General features: G+C 43.5%; 2 protein-coding genes across 2 annotated transcripts; both read left to right on the top strand.

Annotated features, from left to right (window-relative positions):
- Window positions 1-1,700: 1,700 nt before the first annotated feature.
- Window positions 1,701-14,711, top strand: LOC139336551 (nuclear mitotic apparatus protein 1-like). Its single transcript, XM_070970688.1, has 23 exons — window positions 1,701-1,813; window positions 2,117-2,190; window positions 2,301-2,386; window positions 2,568-2,641; window positions 3,171-3,259; window positions 3,336-3,410; window positions 3,552-3,645; window positions 3,802-3,961; window positions 4,174-4,313; window positions 4,508-4,619; window positions 5,364-5,481; window positions 5,834-5,974; window positions 6,387-6,500; window positions 6,615-10,736; window positions 10,935-11,144; window positions 11,308-11,498; window positions 12,001-12,126; window positions 12,261-12,366; window positions 12,771-12,969; window positions 13,127-13,263; window positions 13,490-13,783; window positions 14,106-14,207; window positions 14,358-14,711. The coding sequence occupies exons 2-23, from the start codon at window positions 2,152-2,154 to the stop codon at window positions 14,709-14,711; spliced, it is 7,083 nt and encodes a 2,360-aa protein (XP_070826789.1). The 5' UTR covers window positions 1,701-1,813; window positions 2,117-2,151.
- A 2,555-nt stretch (window positions 14,712-17,266) lies between these two features.
- nlrc3l (NLR family, CARD domain containing 3-like) lies at window positions 17,267-22,902 on the top strand. The gene is made up of 12 exons (XM_070969992.1): window positions 17,267-17,640; window positions 18,094-18,300; window positions 18,441-18,533; window positions 18,692-18,866; window positions 19,020-19,167; window positions 19,317-19,409; window positions 19,605-19,957; window positions 20,151-20,360; window positions 20,458-20,633; window positions 20,831-21,104; window positions 21,324-21,539; window positions 21,742-22,902. The coding sequence occupies exons 1-12, from the start codon at window positions 17,615-17,617 to the stop codon at window positions 22,135-22,137; spliced, it is 2,367 nt and encodes a 788-aa protein (XP_070826093.1). The 5' UTR covers window positions 17,267-17,614; the 3' UTR covers window positions 22,138-22,902.
- The last annotated feature ends 2,044 nt before the right edge of the window (window positions 22,903-24,946 follow it).

Consider the following 24,946-nt stretch of genomic DNA (forward strand, 5'->3'; position numbering starts at 1 on the left):
CTAAGGCCAGCAAAATTGTCGTGAGGGGATCCACGCAGGACCCCGGTCGTGCGTCTGTGGCTGTGTCCAAATTCAGGGGCTGCATCCTTCGGAGGACCCTTCCTATGTGGCCCACAGAGGACGCGGAGGCTCCTCCGTCGGCCGCATCAACCATCGGTAAATGGGACCATACGTAGACGCCTCATTGACTGACGCTTCCTATTGGAGCTGACGTTCAGCGCGGCCGCCATCTTGGATGGGTCTCCCATGCGTCCCCAGTGAGGAAGGTGTATGTCCAGCTACAATTATCATCATAACTCCTCTAGTTTTTACCCGATTTTCACACGGTTTGGTTTGTTACAAACGTCAGAGATGTAGTTATGATACAGAACGCTGTCACACATTAAAAACAAATGCTTTCATGCTGAAATACTTTGTTAAAGAGCATAATACAGACATATGGTATGGCATATTAATAAATGTATAAATGAATTAATTTTAATAAAGAAACAGTTTGATTGTTCATTTGATTTCTCTTTCTCTCTCTCTCTCTCTCTCTCTCTCTCACACACACACACACACACACACACACACACACACACACACACACACACACACACAAAATCATGACCCTTCTGTACACACCAATAACACAAGAATTTCTTCATTTCTGTTTTTGTGCGCTGAGTTTATTTAATGTAAAGTTAAGCACAGGCACATGCACGCGTGCGCGCTCACACAACACACGCACAAAAACCAGACATCTCGCATAACCTGTTGACATGCGTATTAAACAAACTGTCGAAACGAGGAAGGTTTTGTCTTTTTGGCCAACTCATCATGTGTGTCGGCCCACAGTCCACTGCTGCTTTCAAACACACACACACACACACACACACACACACACACACACACACACACACACACACACACACACCCCGTCTGGCCTGACGTGTCTAAATTTAAACAACTGTTCACAGCTTTAGGATGACGAAGATTCCATAATAGCCTGGACTGAAACTGCTGATGTTTGTGATATACACTGATACAAAGCTCCCATATATAACTGCTCAGTACATTTTTTCCCTCTTTCTTTTTTTTTTAAGGCCTGGAAAAGTAAGCTTTAAAATTCCAGGTCAGTCCAGCGTCTTACACTACCCTGTTGCGCTCTTTACGTTGACTTTGGTTGGCTCTGGTGCTAGCGGAGACCCACCCAATATGGCGGCGACGCTGGATTACGCTCCAGCACGTAATGAGGCGTCTACGTATATTATGTCTATGTATTACAACCACAGGTCTCAAGCATTATATGTATATTTGGTGAGTTTGTTTCGTCACCGTGACAAACGCCGACTAACAATGAATGCGTTACTTACAACACATTAGACTGTAAATGTAAGTGAATGTGCCTACGAGCGTGCGGGACATTTTTCTAACTTGCTAGAAACACTTTTCAATTGTTCCGGCTTATACGTATACATTTATCCGGGTTCGCGTGTCTGCAGTCAGCACTACTATTAAAACAAAAAAAACTTGAACTTTATTTTAGCTGCCATGCCCCGCCTTCCTCGAAACACCCGATGTTAATAACAAGCGCAACGCTCAGATAACTTCCGGCTTTTAAACCAATCGTCTTCACCTATTTTCAGATTTTTTCAGCTCGTCAAAGCGGATTGGCTGGTTCAATCTTCAGCAGCCCTTTTTGAATTCTGTGTGTTTTCGCATGGGACTGTTTATTTCGTATCAGTAACGTTAACCATATGTAGACGAAAGGGTCGCATTTCTCTTCAGAGACAATAACTACAACACAGAAAAGCGGTCTTTGGCTTTTAAGGTAAGGCACTGCATGGAAACAACATGTTATTACCACTGGTCTTTAAGAGTTAAATAACACTCGTTTAGTTACAGTTAGCGTTACAACGACGAATACAGCGACACTAACTTAACGTTAACCCAATCTTGCTAACACTAAGCTAGCATTCTGTAACCATGCTACAGCTAATTATTAAGATAGTTAACGCTCGTTGTCGATGCGTTAACCTGAATGAGCACTGCTAGGTTAACTTAATATGTGCTCGTTAGTTAGCTGCAATGCTAGCTGCATAGCGTCTGTTCAGATTTGTTTCTTCGCTTCCAGGTTGAAATCCCTGCTGAGATAAAGGGTCAGCCAAGATGACTATTAACCTGGGTGTTAAGGCTCTTCTCAGCTGGGTAAGTTGATTGTAAGGTTAATTATAAACAACGTTGATTCTAGTCAAGTTTATTCGATAGTTGCTGTATTTTTTAACCCACTTGTCAAACTAACGTTATTTTTTTTACAGATTAACAGTATAAAACTGTCCGACCGAGAACTAACTATCGACGATTTACAAGATGGGACCGTCTTGCTGAAAGTTGTTTATATGCTGTAAGTCGGAGCAATGTGTTGAAATGCTTGGCCTGGGTAAACAAGGCAAGGTCAATGACTGTTGAGGTGACATTACATTTTGAACATGCTGCTCCTGTCAGTGAGTTCTTGAAAGGTTAGAGGTGCTCATCCCTCGCAGTAAACAGCATTTTGTTTGTGGTTCACTTTTGTGTTATCTCAGGAAGAAGGAAACTAACTCCTGTTTCAGTAACTCCATCGAGGATCGGTTCAAGCTCATTGCAGACTTTGTAGAGAGTGAGTTTCTTTACCTTTTTTATAATCACTTCAAATATTGCATTTTTCCAAGTGTGATTTTAGTCCAGGCTATATGTTTGTTAGAAAGATGAAGTCCTCAGTTCAACCTGAGACTGGAAAATGCAGAATCAAATTCCTTATGCTTTCTTTCCACACTGTTTCCAGTCTTTGTAAACATATCCCAGATCACTGTGCTGATTTTCTCATCCGACTATGATTAAGTCTGCAAAAACATGCTGTATTTCTGAAAATGTCATTGTAGTAAATTAATTCCCTGATTAAAGGTACAGTTGTCTGACATCTTCTGGGTGAAAATTTTAAATTGGTTGCACCTTTGAGCACACCACACATCACTGCAGGGTGTGGTCTGGAATGAGCCCTGCTGAATCTTTTAAAAATACCAGACAGTGACGTCAGCGTGTAAAGGACCCACCCTGGGTACCACAATTGTTAGTTTACGTGAAGGCAGACGGATGTTGAAAATTGCAGTCCTTTCAGCTTTAACCTCCCTGTCTGTTTTGTTCTTTAGGGGATTGCAGATTCATTGCAAACAAAGGAACTTCGCTGTGTTGGGACAACATAAGATGTGGCATCAACCTAACAGTAGAAATTGCAAAGGTATAAGACAAAAATAAATAAATGAATAAAATAGCAGCATGGACCCATTCTGACTTATTCTTTGTGATATCACCAGGTGCTTTTGTTGCTGGTGTACCATGACATGATGAATGACCGCTGCACTCTGAACATGTTGGAATGCGATGTGGAGGTAAGCAGAGTGCTTCTGATTTGCTGCCAAGCATCATGTGTCCACCATTGAGATGCATCACATTTCATTCATCATATGTTGTTTTTTGCCACCCATTTAATTCTGTGCCAATTCATATTTATCCCTCCTCTCTCCTGTTAGCGAGAGATAGCAAATCTAGCTGGCTCCTATGTGATGGAGAGCGAGGGCTGTGTTTATCTCAGCAATGGACTGGATTCTTATTTGGCAAAGAAGTGTAAGTCACAGCTTTTTTTAAATCTTCCATTTCCTCATGACATGCCATATTAACAAATATTAGTGTCACACACACAATGTTTCTGTATAACATTCGCTTTCTGGTTTGAATGCAAGCTGTAAAATCTGTCAAAACGTATCTCTCCATGAATTTCAGGTTTGCCTGTCAGCCGTGAAATATTTAAGCAATCAACAAGCACCTCTGCCTCGAATGTGTCGACAGTCTCCTCGTTCTCAGATGATGAGTCCCCCGTCTTCCGCCGCACACAGAAAATCACATTTGTTGACATGCAGACTGTGGCCTCTTCCTCACTCAGGTATCAGTGTGAATTTAGATTTGTCCATCACAGGGCTTGTCATATTCAGCAAATATTAATAAGGCAATTTTCTTTTTGAAATATGTTTCATGAACATGCATTAATTAATTGCATCAAATTTTGTCTAATATGTACGCTATGTGTTAGGAACTCCATATCCATTTATGTATATAAGGCCATGAGAAATGCCTGATCTGTTTTTGTTCCCACAGCGCATCTCCTCTACAGGATATCATGAACACCCCTAAATTTCAGATGAGGATGATGCAACGACAGATGATCAAAGAGAGAGACTACAGAGATAACTTGGAGAGGGAGCTGGCCACCAAGATTGCTCTCATTGCACAGAGAGGTAGCACATTTCAAGTGTTTGTGTATGGATAGAAACACTGGTAGTTAAATGGATAAGAGAGACAGGCAAAACTTTTTTGTCTTTGTGTGTTTTGTGTTTTCTTTTATGAGTAATGTTTCTGTCAAAGTACTACTGAAATAGAACCTTTTCATTTTCAACCTACCTTTTCTGATTCATTCATTCATTTTCCCCAGAAACCCATATTAACCAGTTACAGTACCGCCTGGATAAGCTGAAAGAAGATCAAGGTGATCAGGAGCAGGTTATCAGGGAACAAATCAATGAGCTTGAGACCAAGAACAACATGTAAGTATCTGGAAACAGAGCTTTTTTTTTTTGTTGACATAAATGAGGACGGGCTGCACGGTGGCGCAGCAGGTAGTGCGCGTGCCTCACAGCAAGAAGGTTGCCGGTTCGATCCCCGCGTCAGGCGGGGCCTTTCTGTGTGAAGTTTGCATGTTCTTCCCGTGCATGCGTGGGTTCTCCCCGGTCACTCCGGCTTCCTCCCACAGACCAAAAACATGCTCATTAGGCTAATTGATGACTCTAAATTGTCCGTAGGTGTGAGTGTGAGTGTGAATGTTTGTTTGTCCTTGCATGTGGCCCTGCAATCGGCTGGCGACCGGTTCAGGGTGTACCCCGCCTCTCGCCCATTGTAGCTGGGATAGGCTCCAGCCCCCCGCAACCCCGAAAGGGATAGGCGGTATAGATAATGGAGGTCTATTTAATGTATGACAGAGCTAATAACATCTCTTACATCACAGTCATTTGTTCAGCTTGAGTTTCTGAATAGTATTTACTCATTACTGTGATACCTCCCATGTTGATTATCAGTGAACAGACTAGGACAGTAGCCTAAACCTCACAAAATTAATGTTAATTATGACTACAGCAAGATTTTTGACATATACAAATGGAAAATAAACTGTAATGTATCTTGCACAAGAAAATATTTATTTCATACCCAAATCCATTCAAAACATTAAGAATTTGGTGTAAAGGGAATTAAAGAAACTGCTTTGCCAAAAGTTTTTTTTTTGTTTGTCTTAGGTTACAAATTCGTCTTAATGAGATGTTAAAGGAAAATAAAGACTTCAAGAGTTCCTCCTCCCTGATGGAGCGCAAAGTGGATGAGCTGACAGAAGAAAATGGTGAACTGTCCTCTGAGGTAATGACACACATGCAACGTTTGCCTCTGTTAAATGTAATGTATTTGTCCTCTCACTTATGAGGGGATTATTAGTATAAGGTGAGACACTGTGTAAAGCACAAATAAAACAGGTAGTGTGTGATAACTTACTTTTTTGGAGTCTGAGTTGTGTATAACAGCCTGATGCAATTCTTACATCCTTGCAAGTTTCAACATAAGCAGACACCAGGTCAAGGGAATATGCTGGTGGTGTCAAGTCTCAGTGTGTTCAGCAGTAATAGCCACCCTTTCACATTATAGTCACATGCGTCAGTGATATCAAAACTTTCACTTAACACACTGTAAAAGCTTTCTTTTGATATTCATGTAGGTGAGAGCGGTGTGCTCACAGCTGGCCATCTTTCAGGCAGAAGTTGGCAGGTTGACAGAAACTCAGATGTCTGCTCAGGAGGAGTGGAAAAGCAAAACAGACCACCTGGAGTCTGAACTCAACCAAGCTACATCTCAAAAGGTAATTATATCCTCACAACGGAAGATGCATTGGCAACTGATCGTATCTACTACAACTAAACATGATTTAAAAAAAAAAAAATCAGTTGTGTGTTATATATAACTATATCGTGTTATGGTTTTCAGCGCTGTCAGTGTTACAGAAACACTGCAAAATGTGTCACTTATCATGTCGTAACAAATCGTAGATCTTTCTTCCTCAAATCCAGAAACAATCATGTACAGGGATGCCCCAATACCCTTAACTGATTTATTGATCTGTCTGATAAACATAACATTGACTCTAGTGGGCAAGACGATAAAAACACAAAGAAGTCATAATTGGAGGAAAAACGCACACACTGACATATTTGACTGTCTTTCTGATGTACTGTTCAAGTTAATTTTAAAGTACTGTCCTCCTTGTTTCTTAGGAGCTGCTGACTGAACAGATTCTGATCCTCCAAGGAAAGATTTCCTGTTTGGAGGATGAAATAAGCAGGGCCACCAAGCAAGAAGTTGGAGAGAATATGGGGCCTGTAATGGAGGTAACATCCTTAATTCAATGTAAAAGCTGACAGCTGTGTCATGAAAGTGAATTCAGAAATGTTTAATACATTTTTCAGATTAGATGGTTACTAATTGTCTTCTTAAATTGCCAGAGGGAAATGTTTGAGACTGAAATCAGTGGTTTGAAGAATGAACTGGACAGCACGGTTTGCTCCCTGAGAAAGGCTGAGGTGGAGATTCAGGCCAAAGCACTGCAGCTGGCAGAGTATCAGGAGGAACTTACACAACAGAAAGAGGTCCTGACGCAACAGAAGTCCCAAGCTGAAGAAATGATTCAAGCAAAGGAAGAAATTATAGACAAGTTGCAAAAGGAGATCACTGAGCAGAGAGCAGTCCTTCAACAAGAAATCCGTGATCTTGAGCTTCGACTTGAGCAAGCTGAGCAGCAGAAAACTGAGCAGACGACCAGACTACAACAGCATATTGCTGCTTGTGAACAAGAAGTTGAAAATCTAAAGGAAATTAAGAAAGAAAAGGAAGACCTTCTCCACCAGACTGAAGAAAAGGTGAAAGATCTTGAGACCAAGTTATCTGCTGCTGGTTCTCTCTTGGCTGATAAAGACCAACAAATTAACAATCTCAGAGAAGAAGTTGGTATTCTTTCAGATGAAACCAAAAGTAACAAAAATGAAATTCAAGCCAAAGAGGAAATGCTTGCCAAATTGCTTCTGGAAAAGTCTAATGAGCAAGAAATCTTTCATAATAAAATCCAGACCTTAACAGTGCAAGTGGAAGACCTCAGCTCATCCATCAAACAGGCTGAGCAGGAAATTCAGCTTAAGCAAGACCTGCTTGATAAAACCCAACAGGAGAATACTCAACACAGGGACGCACTCCAGAAACAGATTGTGGCCTGTGAAGAGGAGATTCAGAAGTTAAACAAGGAGATACAGGCGAAAAATGAGCAGCTTCTTATTCTAAAGAATGAGAGCGCTCTACAGTCTGAGTCGCTGGAGCAAGAGATTAAAGGTCTAAGAGGCCAACTAGACAGTCTGAATGACTCTCTCAGGAAGGCTCAGGAACAAGTTCAGGCTCAGGAGGTTATGCTTACAAAGCAGGAGCAGGAAAGTGCTCATCAGAGAGAGCTCCTGCAGCAACAACTGTCAGCTTCTGAAGATAGCGTAAGGAGCATGAAGGAGGAGATCCAGATTAAAGAGGAACAGATGAACATGTTAAAAAACCAAAGCTCAGAGCAGTCAGAACTCCTGCATCAAGAGATCCAAGATTTAAAGAAACAGGTTGAGTGTCTCAGCGCCTCACTGACGAGTGCTGAGGAGAACTTGCAATCCAAAGAAAATCTGTTTGCTGAGCAGCATCAACAGAGCACTCAGGATATGGAGGCACTCCAGATGGAGATGGTAGCATCTAAAGATGAGGTGAAGAGGCTAAACGCAGAGATTCATGAGAAGGAGGAGCAGTTAACTCTGCTGAAGACTGAGACCTCTGCACACTCTGATTTGCTACAGCAGGAGATTGAAAGTCTGAATCAACAAATTAAAAGTATGAGCAATTCCCTTGAGCTGACCAAGGAGCAGGTTCAAGCCAAAGAAGATCTGATGGCCAGACAGGAGCAGGAGAGCACTGTGCAGATTGAGGACCTTAGAAAGCGCAGTGCAGCTCTTGAGGAGGACGTTAATCAGCTGAGGGAGGAGATCCAAACTAAAGAGGGCGAGGTAAAGATGTTACAGGCTGAGAGCTGCAAGAAAACAGAAATGCTGGAGAATGAGATCCAAACTCTGAGGGACCAAGCACAAAGTCTGACTGAGTCTCTGAAAGCTGCAATGGAGCAAGTTCAGGCTAAAGAAAACCTGCTGACTCAGAAGGAAATGGAGATTTCTCAGGGAAAAGATCAATTTCAAAACTTGATGACAAACTCTGAAAGGGAGATCAGAGAGCTAAGGGAGCAGATCCAGACTAAGGAGGAACAGCTGGTCGCACTGAAACAAGAGGGCTCCATACATTCTGACATGCTACAGCAAGATATCCAACGTCTACAAAACCAAGTAACTGACATGGGTGACTCTCTCACAAAGGCTGAGGAGAAGGTTCAGACTCAGCTAGTTATGCTCACTAAACAGGAACAGGAGAGCGCTCATCAGACAGAGCTCCTACAGCAACAGCTGTCAGCTTCTGAGGAGGAGGTGAGGAAGATGAGGGAGGAGATCCAAGCTAAAGAGGAGCAGATGATACTGCTCAAGACTGACAGCTCAGTGCAGTCAGAACTCCTGCATCAAGAGATCCAAGATTTAAAGAAACAGGTTGAGTGTCTCAGCGCCTCGCTGACGAGTGCTGAGGAGAACTTGCAATCCAAGGAAAATCTGTTTGCTGAGCAGCATCAACAGAGCACTCAGGATATGGAGGCACTCCAGATGGAGATGGTAGCGTCTCAAGATGAGGTGAAGAGGCTAAATGCAGAGATTCATGAGAAGGAGGAGCAGTTAACTCTGCTGAAGACTGAGACCTCTGCACACTCTGATTTGCTACAGCAGGACATTGAAAGTCTGAATCAACAAATCAAAAATATGAGCAATTCCCTTGAGCTGACCAAGGAGCAGGTTCAAGCCAAAGAAGATCTGATGGCCAGGCAGGAGCAGGAGAGCACTGTGCAGATTGAGGACCTTAGAAAGCGCAGTGCAGCTCTTGAGGAGGACGTTAATCAGCTGAGGGAGGAGATCCAAACTAAAGAGGGCGAGGTAAAGATGTTACAGGCTGAGAGCTGCAAGAAAACAGAAGTGCTGGAGAATGAGATCCAAACTCTGAGGGACCAAGCACAAAGTCTGACTGAGTCTCTGAAAGCTGCAATGGAGCAAGTTCAGGCTAAAGAAAACCTGCTGACTCAGAAGGAAATGGAGATTTCCCAGGGAAAAGATCAATTTCAAAACTTGATGACAAACTCTGAAAGGGAGATCAGAGAGCTAAGGGAGCAGATCCAGACTAAGGAGGAACAGCTGGTCGCACTGAAACAAGAGGGCTCCATACATTCTGACATGCTACAGCAAGATATCCAACGTCTACAAAACCAAGTAACTGACATGGATGACTCTCTCACAAAGGCTGAGGAGAAGGTTCAGACTCAGCTAGTTATGCTCACCAAACAGGAACAGGAGAGCGCTCATCAGACAGAGCTCCTACAGCAACAGCTGTCAGCTTCTGAGGAGGAGGTGAGGAAGATGAGGGAGGAGATCCAAGCTAAAGAGGCACAGATGATACTGCTCAAGACTGACAGCTCAGCGCAGTCAGATTTGCTAAATCAAGAGATTGAAAGTTTAAAGAGACAGGTGGAGACTCTTGGCTCCTCAGTGAGGAGTGCTGAGGAGGATATGCAATCAAAGGAGGATCTATTGGTTCAACAACAACAAGAAAATACTCACCAGAGGGAGGTGCTCCAAAGCCTACAGGAGGAAGTCAAACAAGTGGAAATTCTGCAGAAACAGATTTATTCACAAGAAGAAGAGATTCAAAAGCTGAAAGAATCTCAGGGTGAGAAACAACACCTCCTTCTCAAGGCTGAGGAGAAGCTTCAGGTCCTCCAGACTGAGCTCTTTGCCATCAATGCCCTCATAGCTGATAAAGACCAGGATCTGAACACGCTCAGAGAAGAGGTCGCTGTCCAAACTGCTTTGGCTCAAAAGGCAAAAGAGGAAGCTGAAGCCAGCGAGAAAATGTTGGCTGAGATAAAGGAGGAGAGCTCCAAACAGACAAATGTTCTTCAGCATGACATCCAGGATCTGAAAGAGGAGGTGCAAACCATTTCTGTTAAACTTCAGGCTAAAGAGCAGATGTTACTTGAAACTCTGCAGGAGTCTTCTCAGCAGATCGACCTCCTCCAGCAGCAGCTTGTCTCAGTAAACGCAGGCACACAAGCTGCACAGGAGTTGCAGGTTGCCACTTTCAGGGAAAAGGAAGCTCTTGTGCGTGAAAAAGAAGCACTTACGGCCAGGGTGCTCCAAGCGGAAAAGAATCAGACCGATCTAGAGAAACAACTTGAAACCATGGTCTTTGAGAAGGAGAGGCTTGCTCAAGCCAAGCAGGCCATCGAGAGAGAGAACACAGCCTCCCACAAGCTGGAATCTGTGCTACAGCAGGAGTTGGAAATATTGAAAATGGAGAAGGAGAAACTCTTGAAAGAGAGAGAAGAAACTGTGGTTCTAAAGGGAGATCTGCAGAAACAGCTCTCAGCTAAATCAGAGGCTGCAGAACACTACAAGGCACAGGTTGGTGTGACCACAAACAAACCCCACAGAGCACAGCACAGTTCACTTTCACTGCTTGTATCTCTGTATATATATCAACTTAGTTTTCACTCAAAAACTGATTGATTTAGATCTTTACCTTTCTTATTGTTGCTTATTGACCAACAACGTCAACAGATCTTATGCTAACATATTTCTTTCATTATCACAATGGCACAGATGGAGAAGGCAGTGAGTCATTACAATGGCAAGAAGCAGCTGCTGCAGGAAAGCCATGAGGAGGTGGCCAAACTCAAGCACTCCTTGGAAGTCACTGAGCGTGAAGTAAAGGCTGTTACCATGGAGAACAAGATGCTTCAGCTGGATTTGGATAAGGCCAAAACCAACGAGAAGAAACTTGTGGGCATGGTGGCCAGTTTGGAGGCACAGGTTGGTATTACATTTTGAAGCATGATGTGAAGTGAGTACAGTGACCCTGAACACTTATGCTCCCTGTGATCAGATGATCAATTACTGTAAAACAAGGACATCTTTATAGCACATTTTTGCTGCATATCACCCTGATGTCTGTCACTTCATCTGTTTAATTTAGCTGGCCTTTGCTGACCAAAACCTGCGGGCACAGAATAAGATTCATGGTAATGAAAGAGGTGCAACAGATTCGTGCTACTTGGAGGTTCCCAACGCACACTCAAGTGTTCACACTACAGCACAAGTGAAGAGGACCATGAGCTCTGACAGCCTGGACCAGAGCTCCCTGGAAGACTCCCTGAACACCACAAGGTAATGTACCTCATCTCAGATAAGAGGCATGAAATCTTTTAGGCCTGCAGATATATCATATGGGATTGCAACTATTTTTTTATTTTTTATTTATTTATTTATTTATTTATTTTTTTTTCAAGTTTGGTTTCAGTGAAAATTATGATGGCTGGTGCAGGCTTTCTGAATATTGTTTTGCACACTGTTGTCAGCAAGTGAACATCAGTGGACCTCAAAATGCACAACATAACACCAAGCTGTGCGTCATTTTGGATCAGTTTGTGACACATCCAGCACGCATCTTAAAGCATAGTTTTGTGGTTTAAAACTGCTCGAAACACTAACATTTCTTCCACTTTCCAAACTGGTCCAGTTTATGACACCCCTGAAAGTTGCCCTTTTCCCCACCTTCAACAGAATAAACAAGGAAGAAATAAAGCTTGAGAAATCTTCCATCAGAGGGACAGTGTGTATCTTTGTGTGGTTATAAACTTGCACTCCACTCTGTTTCTTACCTTTGCAGGAAACTTTCAGCCCCTGATGAATCAAGCACACCACTTGTTCGCAGTTCAGAGCGCTTGGCAGCCAAACGCCGGGCTCTACAAGCTGAGTCACTGGAAACCCTTTACTTCACACCTATAAACAACAAGTGTGCAATTTTGATGTTTCACAGAATTGTAAAACACAGTGATGAACACTATGAACACAATTTCCCGATTTTAGTGTTGCCTGTCTTTTTCCACCATCCTCTAATGGTGATCCTCTCTCGTTTTCGTCGCCCAGGACCAGCAAAGACCACAAAATGCAAATGGATTCAGCCCGGACGAATCCATCTTCATCCGTCAAACGACGCAGGACCACGCAGGTTATTAACATCACCATGACCAAGGTGGAGGAAACTCACGTGCATGCTCACTGCACAGTTTTCACTTTAACAACACACACAGTTGAACGATCGCTGTGCGGTTTAATAATCACAGTGGTTTCTGGCTCACTCTTTCTCAAATGCACTCATGATGATGAAGTTGGAATTCTTTGTGAGCTTTGAGGGTTCAGCTAGTTCTTTACTAAAATGAAGACTTCAGTTAATAATATTTGACGAGGACATTGTGGTCCTAGTTCTTAATCATTGCACCAAATCTATTTTGATATTAGAGCTTTATTTAACTGTCAGGTTGGTGTAGTAGTGCTCTCAGTACACACCAGCAGTACAGTAACCTACCCTAAAACATCCCCACACTCCCACTGCAGTATTGCTGTAGCCCTAACTGTTTGTTGAACTGTGATCTGTAGAAAACCCCAGGCCGTGGTGAAGGTGATGAGACTTTCTACAGTCTGAACTCGGCTCGCTCCCATCCAAACCTCTCCAGTGCCCACTCTGCACGACCCGTGTCTATGGAGCTGTTTGACACCCCTGCGAAAATGTCCGGCACTGCCAGCGACCAGCTCGCCGGCCTTCCAGGGTACAGACGGAGCACAATCCATTCACAGCGTAAGTAGATACCTGGCTTACTCACAGGAGGGCTTACTGAAGCGTGAGAAGTAAGAGGTCAGGCAGGGCTGGGAGCCTAAATGTTTTTGAATAAGATTTAATAATAGTCATTATCATGTGTATGTAACTTATTTTTTCTTAATCTGTTTGACTCCAGCCACGAGCACATTCTGCGTGGGGGCAGAGAACGAGCCAGATGGTGCACCTGAAGACTGGATGAGGATTGCTGAGCTCCAGGCCAGGAACAAGGCCTGCCTTCCTCATCTAAAGAGCAGCTACCCCGTGGAGTCTGATGTTAGTAGAGGGGGACACTTGCACACGTGCTAAGCACAACAAGCATACAGTTGCATATGCACACGAAAGATCTCTTTGATTAGTAGTCAAAACAGTGATAAATATGGAAATGTTTGCCTGTGCTGAAATGGTATGACTGCAGCTTACAAAGGTGATTTTTGCACTTTCTGCACCTGATTCTTTTCCCACTAGTTCATCTAAAATCCCACTCTGTCTGTCTGTCTAGACTGGCCGTGGCAGTGCATTCTTTTTCTCTGACGAAGAGCTGCGTATGGGTGACCCCTCCGACACAATCCGCCGGGCGTCCATGATGCCCGGCCAGCTGCAAGACTCTCTTGCCTCCCATCGGCTCTCCTTCATGGTGGGACACTCAGGGGCTGCAGCCAGTGCTCATTCTCATCGCCTGTCCTTGATGCCAGGCCAGCTGCCGTCAAAAACTGTCAGCGCCTCTCAGCTGAGAAGCCCGAAAGGCACAAAGCGGACTTCATCGATGTCATCCGTACTTCCAACTTCGCCTGAGGTTGGTTTGTTACATGTTGGGTTACTTAATGTTTGACCCGACTCATATTATTTTTTTCTCCAACTCTGAGCGACAGGAGTGTCTGAAAGGAAGAGTAGCGTCTGATGCTTCAGGTTATTTGAGTATCATTTGAAAAGCGCTCAAGCTCTTGTGTCGGTTGCTTATTTCATTGGCAGTCTGAAAGCTTGCTCTTTGGTCATACTCACTGGGCAGTCACAAAATTAGATAAATGTAACCTAGAAAATGACCAAGAGTCATAAATGTTACTACCTGAAACCTTTAATTTGCCCTTTTCCCAACTTGTCTGTCCATTGCTCGACAGAAAAAGGTGAAGGCCAGCTGCTTCCCTCGTCCGCTCACTCCCAAAAACAAGAACGTGGTCACTGGACCTTCGACTGCTCAGCTTCACCCTGCCCTCAGTCCAGTGAGTGTCATACACACACAAACTTTTTTTGTGTGTGTTCGGTTGAAAACGAAGACAGTGACAAAACAGTTCTATTCATATTGATATAGAATACAATTGTACACGTATTTTCATTCTTCACTAACAGTTTCACATATATGATCCTCTCAGGCTGACAGGAGGCAGTCTATGGTGTTCACAATTGAAAACACACCTAAAAACAGCAACTACCTAAAGAAGGGGCTGAACAAACTACGAAGTTCCACCCGCAAATCTCCAGGCAAAAGTTCAAAGAAGTCGCCCGCTCAGACATCTGCGCGCCGGTACCAGGAAAATATGCCCACAGGAAATTCCCGCGCTGGAGTGGGAAAAGCAGGCATCATCGGCACTTTTAAGTCATCCCAGGCGTCAACTAAGGGACAAAAGCAGTCTCCACGAGCCACCAGCAGGACCGCAAAGTCTCCCGGACTGATGGCAAGTGCTCGCAAGGTAAACACACACAGACAAATCCATTCAGGGTTTTAAAGGGCTCATTTAAATAATCATTTTTTTGAGGTTATCATTTTTAAGGTACACTGCAGAGTTGTCTCTGTCTGCACTTCATTCATAGCCTAGAACGAGCAAACCAAACACTTCTCTCATTAGGGCCTTCACGTTTTTGTGACCACTGTAGGGGAGTGTGAGGCAACCTCACCACTAGATGCCACTAAACCATGCAAGGACCCACTGATGAGAACAGCACTGCCGTAATGGTCCAAAGCTCCAGAGGGTAGTCAGTGATTCGTACTCTTGCCGAAGGATACGTTACCGTCACTTCAGTGCTGATAAGGAACAGACGTCCACTGAACGGTTCATTTGCAAAAGCAGCTATCGTTTTTGTTTTCCTGAACCATGTTTTTTTTGTGTGTGAGTGCACTCCTGCAACTCTAAACCAGTTTTTGGTTTATTCATTTAGAGACTGGTTTTTATCTGTTTTTGCAAATGAACTCTTGGACTCTGATAGCATGCACATTTTGACCTGTCAAACAGGTTTAACAGCTGCATTTGATTTGGGCCTCTAACAGTCACCATCAGTGTTTTTAGCTTCACTTCCTGCTTTGATTAGGCAAAACGGCTATAGTCAAGTTCGCGGTGCTCCTTTTACTGTAGTATTGCAGTCATTTCCATGTTTCTGGCAGTATTCTCTCCTCATTTACACATTTGAAATGGGCAGAGCAATAGAATACTAATATTGACACCCTAAAAACAAAATGTAAGATGGGCTTTATTGCAGGGCTGTTGTGTAACATTGTTTTAGATCGTACAAGTGGACCTCATAAACTGGCAACTTTGCACATATTTGTACAAACTGCTGGAGATGGATTATATGTATGTCCTTCATTAATGATCAAACAAATGCAGCAAAACTGCATGATGGTGAAAGAGAACTTGAAATACGTGTTCAATCATTAGTAACTGCTGAATCTGAACACTGTTTTCAGGCGCAGGTCTCTGTAAAGGAAGGATATATTGGTGGAAGTCTTCAAAGGTCAATATTGTTCAATAAAAGTATTTTTAGTTCCGCTAATGGGGGTTTGTTTGTTCGCACTGGCTGGCTGTTGGTTCTCATTTTAAGCCTTACTAACTCTGGGTGTGTTCATCTCACATCTCTACATGTCACTGGCAGCACTGGACTGGAGCTTTTACTAAATGTCACATTAATATTGTATTGAAAAGTTTTAGAGCTTTGTTTGAATCTGATTTTTATCCCCTCTTCTTTATCCAACAGATAAGCAGGATGAAGATATGAAGAAATTGGATTTTGGAGTCTGCTTGATCATACTTTTTTGTTTTTTTTTTTCCTTCTCACAAATGTAATTGAACTTTTATTCTATTTCTTCAACTTTTTACAATCTGCTATTAATAAATGGTTCTTTCTTTATTTTCTCTGTATTATATTTACATGTTTTTTGTTTTTGTTTTTTTAATAAAAAGATTCAAATGACACATTGTTGGAGTACCTCGTAGTTGAGTCTTTCACCAGTTCTCAGGGTTCAGTCTGTGACTCTGAATGCAGCTCATGCATGATCCAGGTATTCTTGAGAGAGAGTTTCACCTCAGGTTTAAAGATCTGTGGTACTTTTGGTTATGAATGGGCACTTTGGGCTGTCTGACAGAGTCATGGCAGTGTCATTGTGTTTAAATGCATGTAAGTAATCGATTAAGTTTTATTTCGTTTTCTCTCAGGATCAACTGTCAGTAGAATAACAGTGTTACCAGATGAGGTTCCTCATCCTGTCATAATTTAAGCATATTACAGGGAAGTCCATTGTCTTTTCTACCTCATGGGTACTTTGAGTTCAAACCACTTGATGTCACTGGCAGTGGAGATTAATTGTCAGAACACCAACTTTTATACCTAATTTCTGGAAAATCGTGCAAACCCAGTTTCTTTTCTTTGGTTAACCTCCATTAACAAGGAGAATTCTGCAGTACAATAAAGCTGAAGTGATAAAGCTTGATAGAAAAGTGGAAAGAGGATCCCAAGATCTGCTTGAAATTCTCTTCTAGTTGGGTTGTCCAACCACATTTAAGTGAAAAATCAATCTACAATTTATGCTATTGCAGTTTAGGTTAACCTGGATTACTGAATAGTTCTGAGTTTTAAACATAAGGCACACAAACGCAACTGGCAGACTTCCGGTGTGTACCTCGGAACCTTCAGAATAATGAATTAAGATTCTGTCTATGGTGTGATAGCCAAACAATGGACTGACGATGCTTAAATCAATGAGGGTGTTGCATATGTTCCTATGTACAATTAATGCACCAAATATGTTTATATAATCCTGGCCAAACACACACACACACACACACACACACACACACACACACACACACACACACACACACACACACACACATAATAATAGCAGTTACAGGAAGTCAGTGCAGAGCAGCAAGAACTGGACTGATGTGCTCACTGCTCTTGGTTCTGGTTCGTAGTCGAGATGCAGACTTTTGAATAAGCTGCTGATTAATTTTTGCGATAACGTTTGTAGAGCTCAGGCTTTTATTCTGAAGGATGTATCTCGGAAGTTGTCCTGTTCTTGTCGGCGGACACACACCGAGTGGAAACCGAAAGTTAGAGCGTACAACGACCCCTGAAGAACTCCTAAAGCGTCCCCGGTGACATGATCTTATATTTTATAGTTTGTCATGTTCGTATAAGTTGTTTGTCGGGAAACATTAAGTCCTAACGCGTCTGTGCGTTCATTAACCCTCCATGTTATCGGAAGTAACTCTGTTAGCTTAACAGAAACGGCGGAGAGTGACAGTTAGAGTAACGTGTGGACGGTGGATTGAAGACTTTGGACGTGAATATATTGCGATAAGTGAGACTTAAGTCCACGGTAGGGCTGTGTAGCGTGAGTCTGTCTACCACAGTTATGGACCCGGACAGAGAGGTTGAAAGGTGGGTACTGTCACACCTTTTTGGCATCTGCTATCTTTCCGTTTACGTAAATCCGCATTTTACTCGGTTTGGACAAAGTTAGCCAACGTTTCGTCTCTTAAGGTTAAATCCAATTAGCTAAACTGTCCACGATTTGTTGATTTAGTTGTTTCTAAATGTACCTGACTTTGTCGTAGCTAGCTCAGTCGTTTATTAGTTGCTTAAGGAGGTAAATTCGAGTATTTATACCCATTTATGTCACTCATTAAGAGTTCGTTCAACAGTCACGTTTGGACCAGAAGTTTCTCATCTTGTCAATCCTGTCAATCTCTGATCATCTGCCTGACCTATCAGATTGTTCATCTGCATTCTCTGACATGTGTTCTATTAAAATATTATTGCTCATTAATTACCCATTGGACTAATTTAGTACCAGCTACTTGCACACTAACACCTTCTTGTCCTCACCCTCAGCATCTTAAAGCAGGGGAATGAGGACGAGGATGAGGAGAAGTGGAAGAGGCCTCCCTCCAGCTATGGTTCAATGAAGAGTGACAGTGACGAGGAGGAGGAGGAGGAGGAGCAGGAGAAGGAGCAGGAGGGAAATAAAGAGGTTGCGGAGGCCTGTCCTTCCCCATTTCCTGCGGTACTACCTGCCTCGGCTCCCTGTGAGGAGACAGGGTACTGTGTCTGTTTTTTCAGTGTTTATGTGTTTTGGCCATTTTACCACAAATGGCACGAAGCTTCACGTCACTACCAACTGCTCAGGAGGAGGTTAACCAGGTCTTACCAGGTGAATGTTGTTCCTAATGCTTTGCCAGGTTGCAGATGATTCGCTCAGAGTCTCCGGAGACCATCTACACCATGACCACGCAGCAGACCAAACCACCGGGGGCTGTCGTCATTGACACCAGGTGGAGGACACACAAACACACACACACACACACACACACACACACACACACACACACACACACACACACACACACACTCATAAATCTGAATAATGGGAAGCAAAGCAATAACTCTGTTTGCTTAGTGCTTTTTGTTGATGCACGGTCTTGTCTCTCAGGTCGTCTGATCTGGAGGATTCTCCAGATAACACTGAGGAGGATTTGGATGAACTTTTGATAAATCATTCCCCAGAACCACCAGAGCCTATTGAACTAGAGGACGCAATGCAGACTGACGACAACAGCCAGCCGGGCAGACTCCACCCAGAGCAGGATCTGCCCCATGTATTCAAGGTTGGTGCATCATCATGCATTGGTTTGCTAATTTTTTTCAAGTTTGTTAATAAATGATAAAAATGTGATTATTACATCTTGATATAGCCAAATGATGCCAGCACCATTTCTAGAGGACAACATGTGCTTTTATACTTTTTTCTCTGTTTGCAGAGTATCCAGGATACTCTGACAAACCTCACCCGGGAAGAGCTATTCAAGTTTAAGATGAGGTTTTACCAGTGGGAACCAGGCATTACCCTGCAGCAGGTGATGGAGGGAGACATTCTTGATTTTGTGGACAGGATCCTGGAGACCCTCGGTAAGAAACCTTAGCTACGCGTAGTACGCACGGTGGTCCAAACAGAGCTCAATAATAAAATAAGGATTCAGGCTGGTGGAGTGCACAGAGACTGTTCTGTCAGTGATTGCTTACTGTTTTTATTTTGAATTAAAATTCTGTTTTCGCAGGCCAAGGCCGTTCCCTGTTACATACAATAAGCACTCTAGAAAGTATCAGCAAGAAACCAGAGGCAGACAATCTACAGAATCAGTGCAAGAGAGGCAAGTGATCATTTTTTATCCCGACACACTGGCTAAACAGAAATTTGATTGTTCTGAGATACATTAATGATAGATGGATGTTGCACTCCTGATGGATGCGGTTGGATCAATTGATGGATGGACAGTGTGTGCAGCAGCATGAGACGATGAACTGTGTGCACTTCTCTTACTTTCCTCTTCTTTCTCCACCTCCAGCGTTGTTCCGTTTCCACCTGATGCAGCATTTGATCAGAAAGCACCAAGTCATCCGCGAGGGGGTTGTGCGAGCCGGGAAGCAGAATCTCCTTAATGCCATCTACGTTGAGCCCCAGATTTCCACCTGTGGTTATGGAGGAGTCGACCCCTCCTATGAGCTCCGTCCCCACCCTCCGTCACCTCTCCAGGTCCCCACTGCCGACACCTTCGTTGGCGTGAACAATCTGTTCCGACTGCAGAAGGACAATGGCCAACCAGTGAGGACGGTGCTGACCACTGGGATTCCAGGAATTGGCATGACTGTCTCTGTGGGGAAATTCTCCCTGGATTGGGCAGAACTGCGCGCCAATAAGGTGATTCAAACGGCTGGATACTGTGTATTTCTCAGGAGCAGGTGGAGACCAAAATAGAGCTAAAGAGGAGACTTTTTCTTCTATTATGCTCATTTTCACAGCTGAAAATTTGATGTAAAATATCAGAGATGAATCATGAAAATCTAATTTCTCTGTTGTTTGAATTTTCTGTGTTGTTTCCGTCTTTGCTCAGGATCTGCAGTTTGTCATCAAACTTTCATTCCGGACTTTCTGGTCCCTGCGAAACAAAAGCCCCTTTCCTTCAGAGAAGATGTCCATCATGCAAGTGCTAGAATATTATCATCCGGAGTGCAAAGACATGAAGTACCTGGAGCAGGAGGACTGCAAATTTCTCATCATTATGGACTCGTTTGATTGCTATCAAGCTCCCCTGGACTGGGAGGTAATTGTAACGTGCCAGCACCTCCTGGATTCTAATCTAACAAATGATGACCAGAAAGGGATATATTTGTATATTCTCCTCTGTTTTTTGTCTCCAGAAAGCTCCGATGATAAATGACAATTACACCCAAGCACATCCTGATGATCTGGTTGTGAATATTGTCCGAGGCTCCGTGCTTCGTGGTGCCCGTGTTTGGATCCTGGGGAGACGGGCGGCTGTCTCGCAAATACCATCCCAGTTCATCGACGTTGTCACGGAAATACAAGGCTTTAGGTGTGTGTGTAGATATCTGTCTCGTTTCTATATATTTTATTGTGTTTCCTGCTGTTTTTAGCTTTTAGCTTTTCCATCCTGTAAATGTGTTTTGATGACGTACAGAAATGCTGCTGGAGCGGTTCAGCAGCAGAATTGAACGAGAGTCCCGTCTGTTTCGGTCCAGCTGAATCTTTTCTTCCCCCTCTTTTCTCCAGTGACGAGATGAAAGACGTCTACCTGACCAAACGCTTTGGCGATGCCGAGCTTGCAGCAAAGATCGTGGCGCATTTCAAGCGCCTACCGACGCTCAGTATACTCGCTCACCAACCCTTTGTCTGCTGGATCGTGGCCACCGTGTTGGAGCGCTGCTTCCGGTACCGGGGCTATGGGGTGCACCCCCCCAGGCTGACGCCATTCTACGTCAGCATTTTGATTGTCCAGACCAACCGCAGGCTGCAGTTCTACTATGGAAAGGGGGAAAACGAGCTGGTACTGTCTGTTTGTCTGTCCTAATGGCTTGATTTACACTTAGATGATTGGGCCACAAATCTATCAATCTCTCATAGTTAGTCATTATTTTATTTGGACCAACAAAACCAAAAATGATTCTTAATGAACATAAATGTTCAGACGTTTGTCAAGAAAAGCTAATGAATAGCTTCACTTAAACAGCTGAATCTGTCATTTTGACATCCTCTCTTCATTCAGAAATGGTCCAGTGAGGACAAGCAGCTGCTGACAAAGATGGGGAAGATGGCCTTTAAGATGCTGGAGAGGAATACCAGCGTGTTCTTTGAAGAGGATGTGAAGGAGTGCGGCCTGAAGTTGACGGAGGTGGTGGTGCTGTCCGGCATGTGCACTGAGCTCCCGTCTGCAGCCTCTGACGGGAGGAGGACGTTCTGCTTTATACACCTGACCTTTCAGGTAAAACTCTTTGAACGAGTTGAACACGTGTAGTTATGAGCATGAGTGAAAGGGAGCATGTGGGTATGGGTAGTTTTGAGAGGAATTTAATTAAGATCGTAAGCTTTAATTGGATGTCTAGCTGAGACATGTCCTTAGCCTCTCTGACCACCAGGATACACCAGAGGAGTCATCTAAAAACCACCCCTCTCTCCTCCTCCAGGAGTTCATTGCCGCTCTGTACGTCTTCACGATGTTTCGCTCAGAGGCGAAGAACGTTCTGGACTCCGGCGTGTTGCACATGCCCAAGTTCCTCACACCCAAGGATCAGACCCGATCGGTAGCGAGCCTGGTCCAGCACGCCGTGGAGCGAACCCTCGGCTCCCCGCTGGGCCAGTACGACATGTTCCTGCGCTTCCTGTGCGGCATTCTTTCCCCGGACTGCCACGACAATCAGCTCAGCGGGTACCTCTTCCATCACAACACGCCGAAGGTGAGTGGAGTGGGTGACGTGCAGCGGCTGCTGGAGCAGACGATACAGAATGCTCAGGAGAACAATAGAGACCGAGTGGAAAACTTGAAGGAGTGCCTTAGAGAAATGACCCAGGAAGATGAGTGAGTCGGGGTTCGGATGCATCATTAAAGTCAATGCCACTTTATATGGATTTGATGGACATTATGATATGCCATATCTGTATATATGCAAAGGAAAACCACATCACTCATGTTTAGTGTCATCACACCTTTTTACTATTTAGATTGTCGGTGGAAACAACCTGCAAGACCACTACGAGGAGAGCTCACATCGCAGCTCATTGAAAGCTTTCATTATTAATTTTTCTGTGTGTTCAAAGTTTACAAATGGCATCCTGATCAAAGGTAATGTGTGGGTCAGTGATGCTCTGGCTTTAGATCATACTGTGTATGTGTGTCTTTTTGTGCGGAGCTACACGCTGAACTCAGACATCGGCTCTTCTGTCTTTGAGCAACTGTGTGCGAATTTGTTTACCTCTTTGTTTTAGGTTTTTATGCCACCACATGACACGTAAGTAGGCTGATAAGAGCGACTAAAGGGTGAAATCCAACAATGTGTGTGTGTGTGTGTGGGAAACAGATGACACTGTGAAGACTGCTGTCTTCTCTGAAAGAATGGATATGTGAGGCTGTGTGTGTTTGTGTGTCTGAGAAAGTGATTTTATTATAATATACAAATGTTATTCTTGTCATCCTCAACTCTGGATTTCTATTGGGTGGTCATGTTGTCATGTTGTCATGTATAAACCAAAATTGGAAGTGTGCCTGCATTACATTTCTTACACCCCAGATTCTAAACAAGTTTGGATGCTGTGTGAAATGGAAATAAAAACAGAATGTAAGCATTTGCAAACTGTGTTTACTGAGCCCATGTAGTCATATCTTTTAAACATTCATGTGTTCACAAAAACTGTCACCTGTTACAAATGAACCTGTTCACCTGTGGCATGTTCCAAACAGGTGTTTTTGGTCTTTCGTTGCTCCTTCGAAATGTGCTGCTGTCATCAAATTCAGGATAAGCATATATTTGCAAAAACCAATGAGGTCGATGAGGTGTGTTTCCTTACAGGGTCAGAAAGCTTATCAGTCAGTTAGCGTCATATCAAAGGGAGTACAAGTGCAATAAAAAGTGAATGCAAAGTCAGGAGCCCAGAACCTGGAAATAAATGTCCAAAGGAATAGAAGGAATGACTCCTGTGAGAGGATCTGCTGAGATGTAAGAGACAGAATCTGCAGTATATTTAACTATATGTTTCAGACCAAAGCAGCTGTCAACATCATTATGCGTCCATTCATTCGGCCTTTCATTCATTCACACCTTGGCACATGAAAGGTAGCTCCTCATGGCAGTTGGCGTCCAGCCACTTGAACTCTTCGGACTCTTTAACCCAGATTATTTTACCACAGTGGTTGTTAAAGCGGTCGACTGGAAAGGTGCTGTTCCACTGCTGAGGGTCTTTAACCTCCAGCCCTGAAGTCCACATCCAGGGGATAACGACGCCAAAGATGGAGCGCTCCAGGCCGATCCACACCCCGTCCTGCATGTCCTCTGTCTTACTTCGCAGGAGAGAGTCGACTGCGCTCTGCACTGTGTGGTCGGTGATTTGAACCAGGGAGGCGTTCTTGCTGTGGCAGTGCTCGAGGGCGTCAATCCAGCTCTTGGCCTCGTCGTAGAAATGGAGACCTGCATCAGGTGGAGCAACAAAACATACACACTGCATATCACCACATCCTCCGTCTGTTTCTTTTTCCATTATGTTTGATTTCAAATGATGATTTATTTGTGGCTTTGGAGGCAAAATTAAAGGGTAAATAAATGAAATCACTTGCCATTCATTTCATTGCAGTTGCTCCTAAACGGGCACCCTGAGACACTGCATGTAACGCGTATCACCACTTCACTTGATTGCGTCAGGATTAGGCTTTCATTGCTGTGGGAAAAAAAATGTAAGGCGGATTACAAATCATTACTGAAACAGGTGCACCCACAGTGATGTAACGCTATGCAATATCATTTCTGCAAACACGAGTAACCGACAACAAACATAACAGATATTTACCCTGCAATAGGTGTGCAGTATTGGTCGCTGTGATCTTCAGCACAGAGACTCAGACTGTTTTGTTCCTGCGGTTGACCCTCTAAAATGTTCATATCACAGTAGTCCGAGAAATGCACTGATAAATGAAAAATAAAAGAATCAAGAAAAATAGTTTCAAGATTTCAACAACCTCCCTCGCTCATTCATTTCCCCTGCGTGTACTTGCTAAATCCATTTCTCCTGCAAATATGCTACAACTGTCTTAAGTGCCCAGGAAGAACTGGACTGAACCAATCCTGTCCCACAAGAGTCATCTCAGGAAAACTGGGTGCTTAGAAACTGAAAGCATGTGAAGGCAAAGATTAAAGTGCTCACCTATATCTACGCTCAGATACAGATCGCAGTATCTTTGGGTTTGCAGGTCTGAGGCACCGTAACAGTTGTATCTCCCATGTGGGCATCTATGGCTTTCAAATGTCAGAGCACTGTTGTTCACTGTGACTGTGTGGAGGCCCGGGCATGCATTCCCAACAGCTCTGCAACAGTATCGAATGGGCCAGTGTGGAGGAAGTTTGACGGTGACAGTGCTTCCCATTTGGATTCTTATCCACGTGACTGAAACCAAAGGCAGCTGCATTGTTGCTGCTACATGGGAGAATCATACAAGGGAATCAGACTTTTTTCTGATTAAAAAAAATACTGTAAACACCTAAATATATCAGATATCTAAACCAGAAACTAGTATGAAGACCAAAATATTGTAAAAGGAGCTGCAAAGAAGGTGATTATTTATGCATGCATAACAATAAAACACTGCAGTGACATAAACAGTGATTAAACATAAAGAAAAAGAGT

This window comes from Chaetodon trifascialis, chromosome 9 (assembly GCF_039877785.1).
Source record: "Chaetodon trifascialis isolate fChaTrf1 chromosome 9, fChaTrf1.hap1, whole genome shotgun sequence".
Lineage (NCBI taxonomy): Eukaryota > Metazoa > Chordata > Actinopteri > Chaetodontiformes > Chaetodontidae > Chaetodon > Chaetodon trifascialis.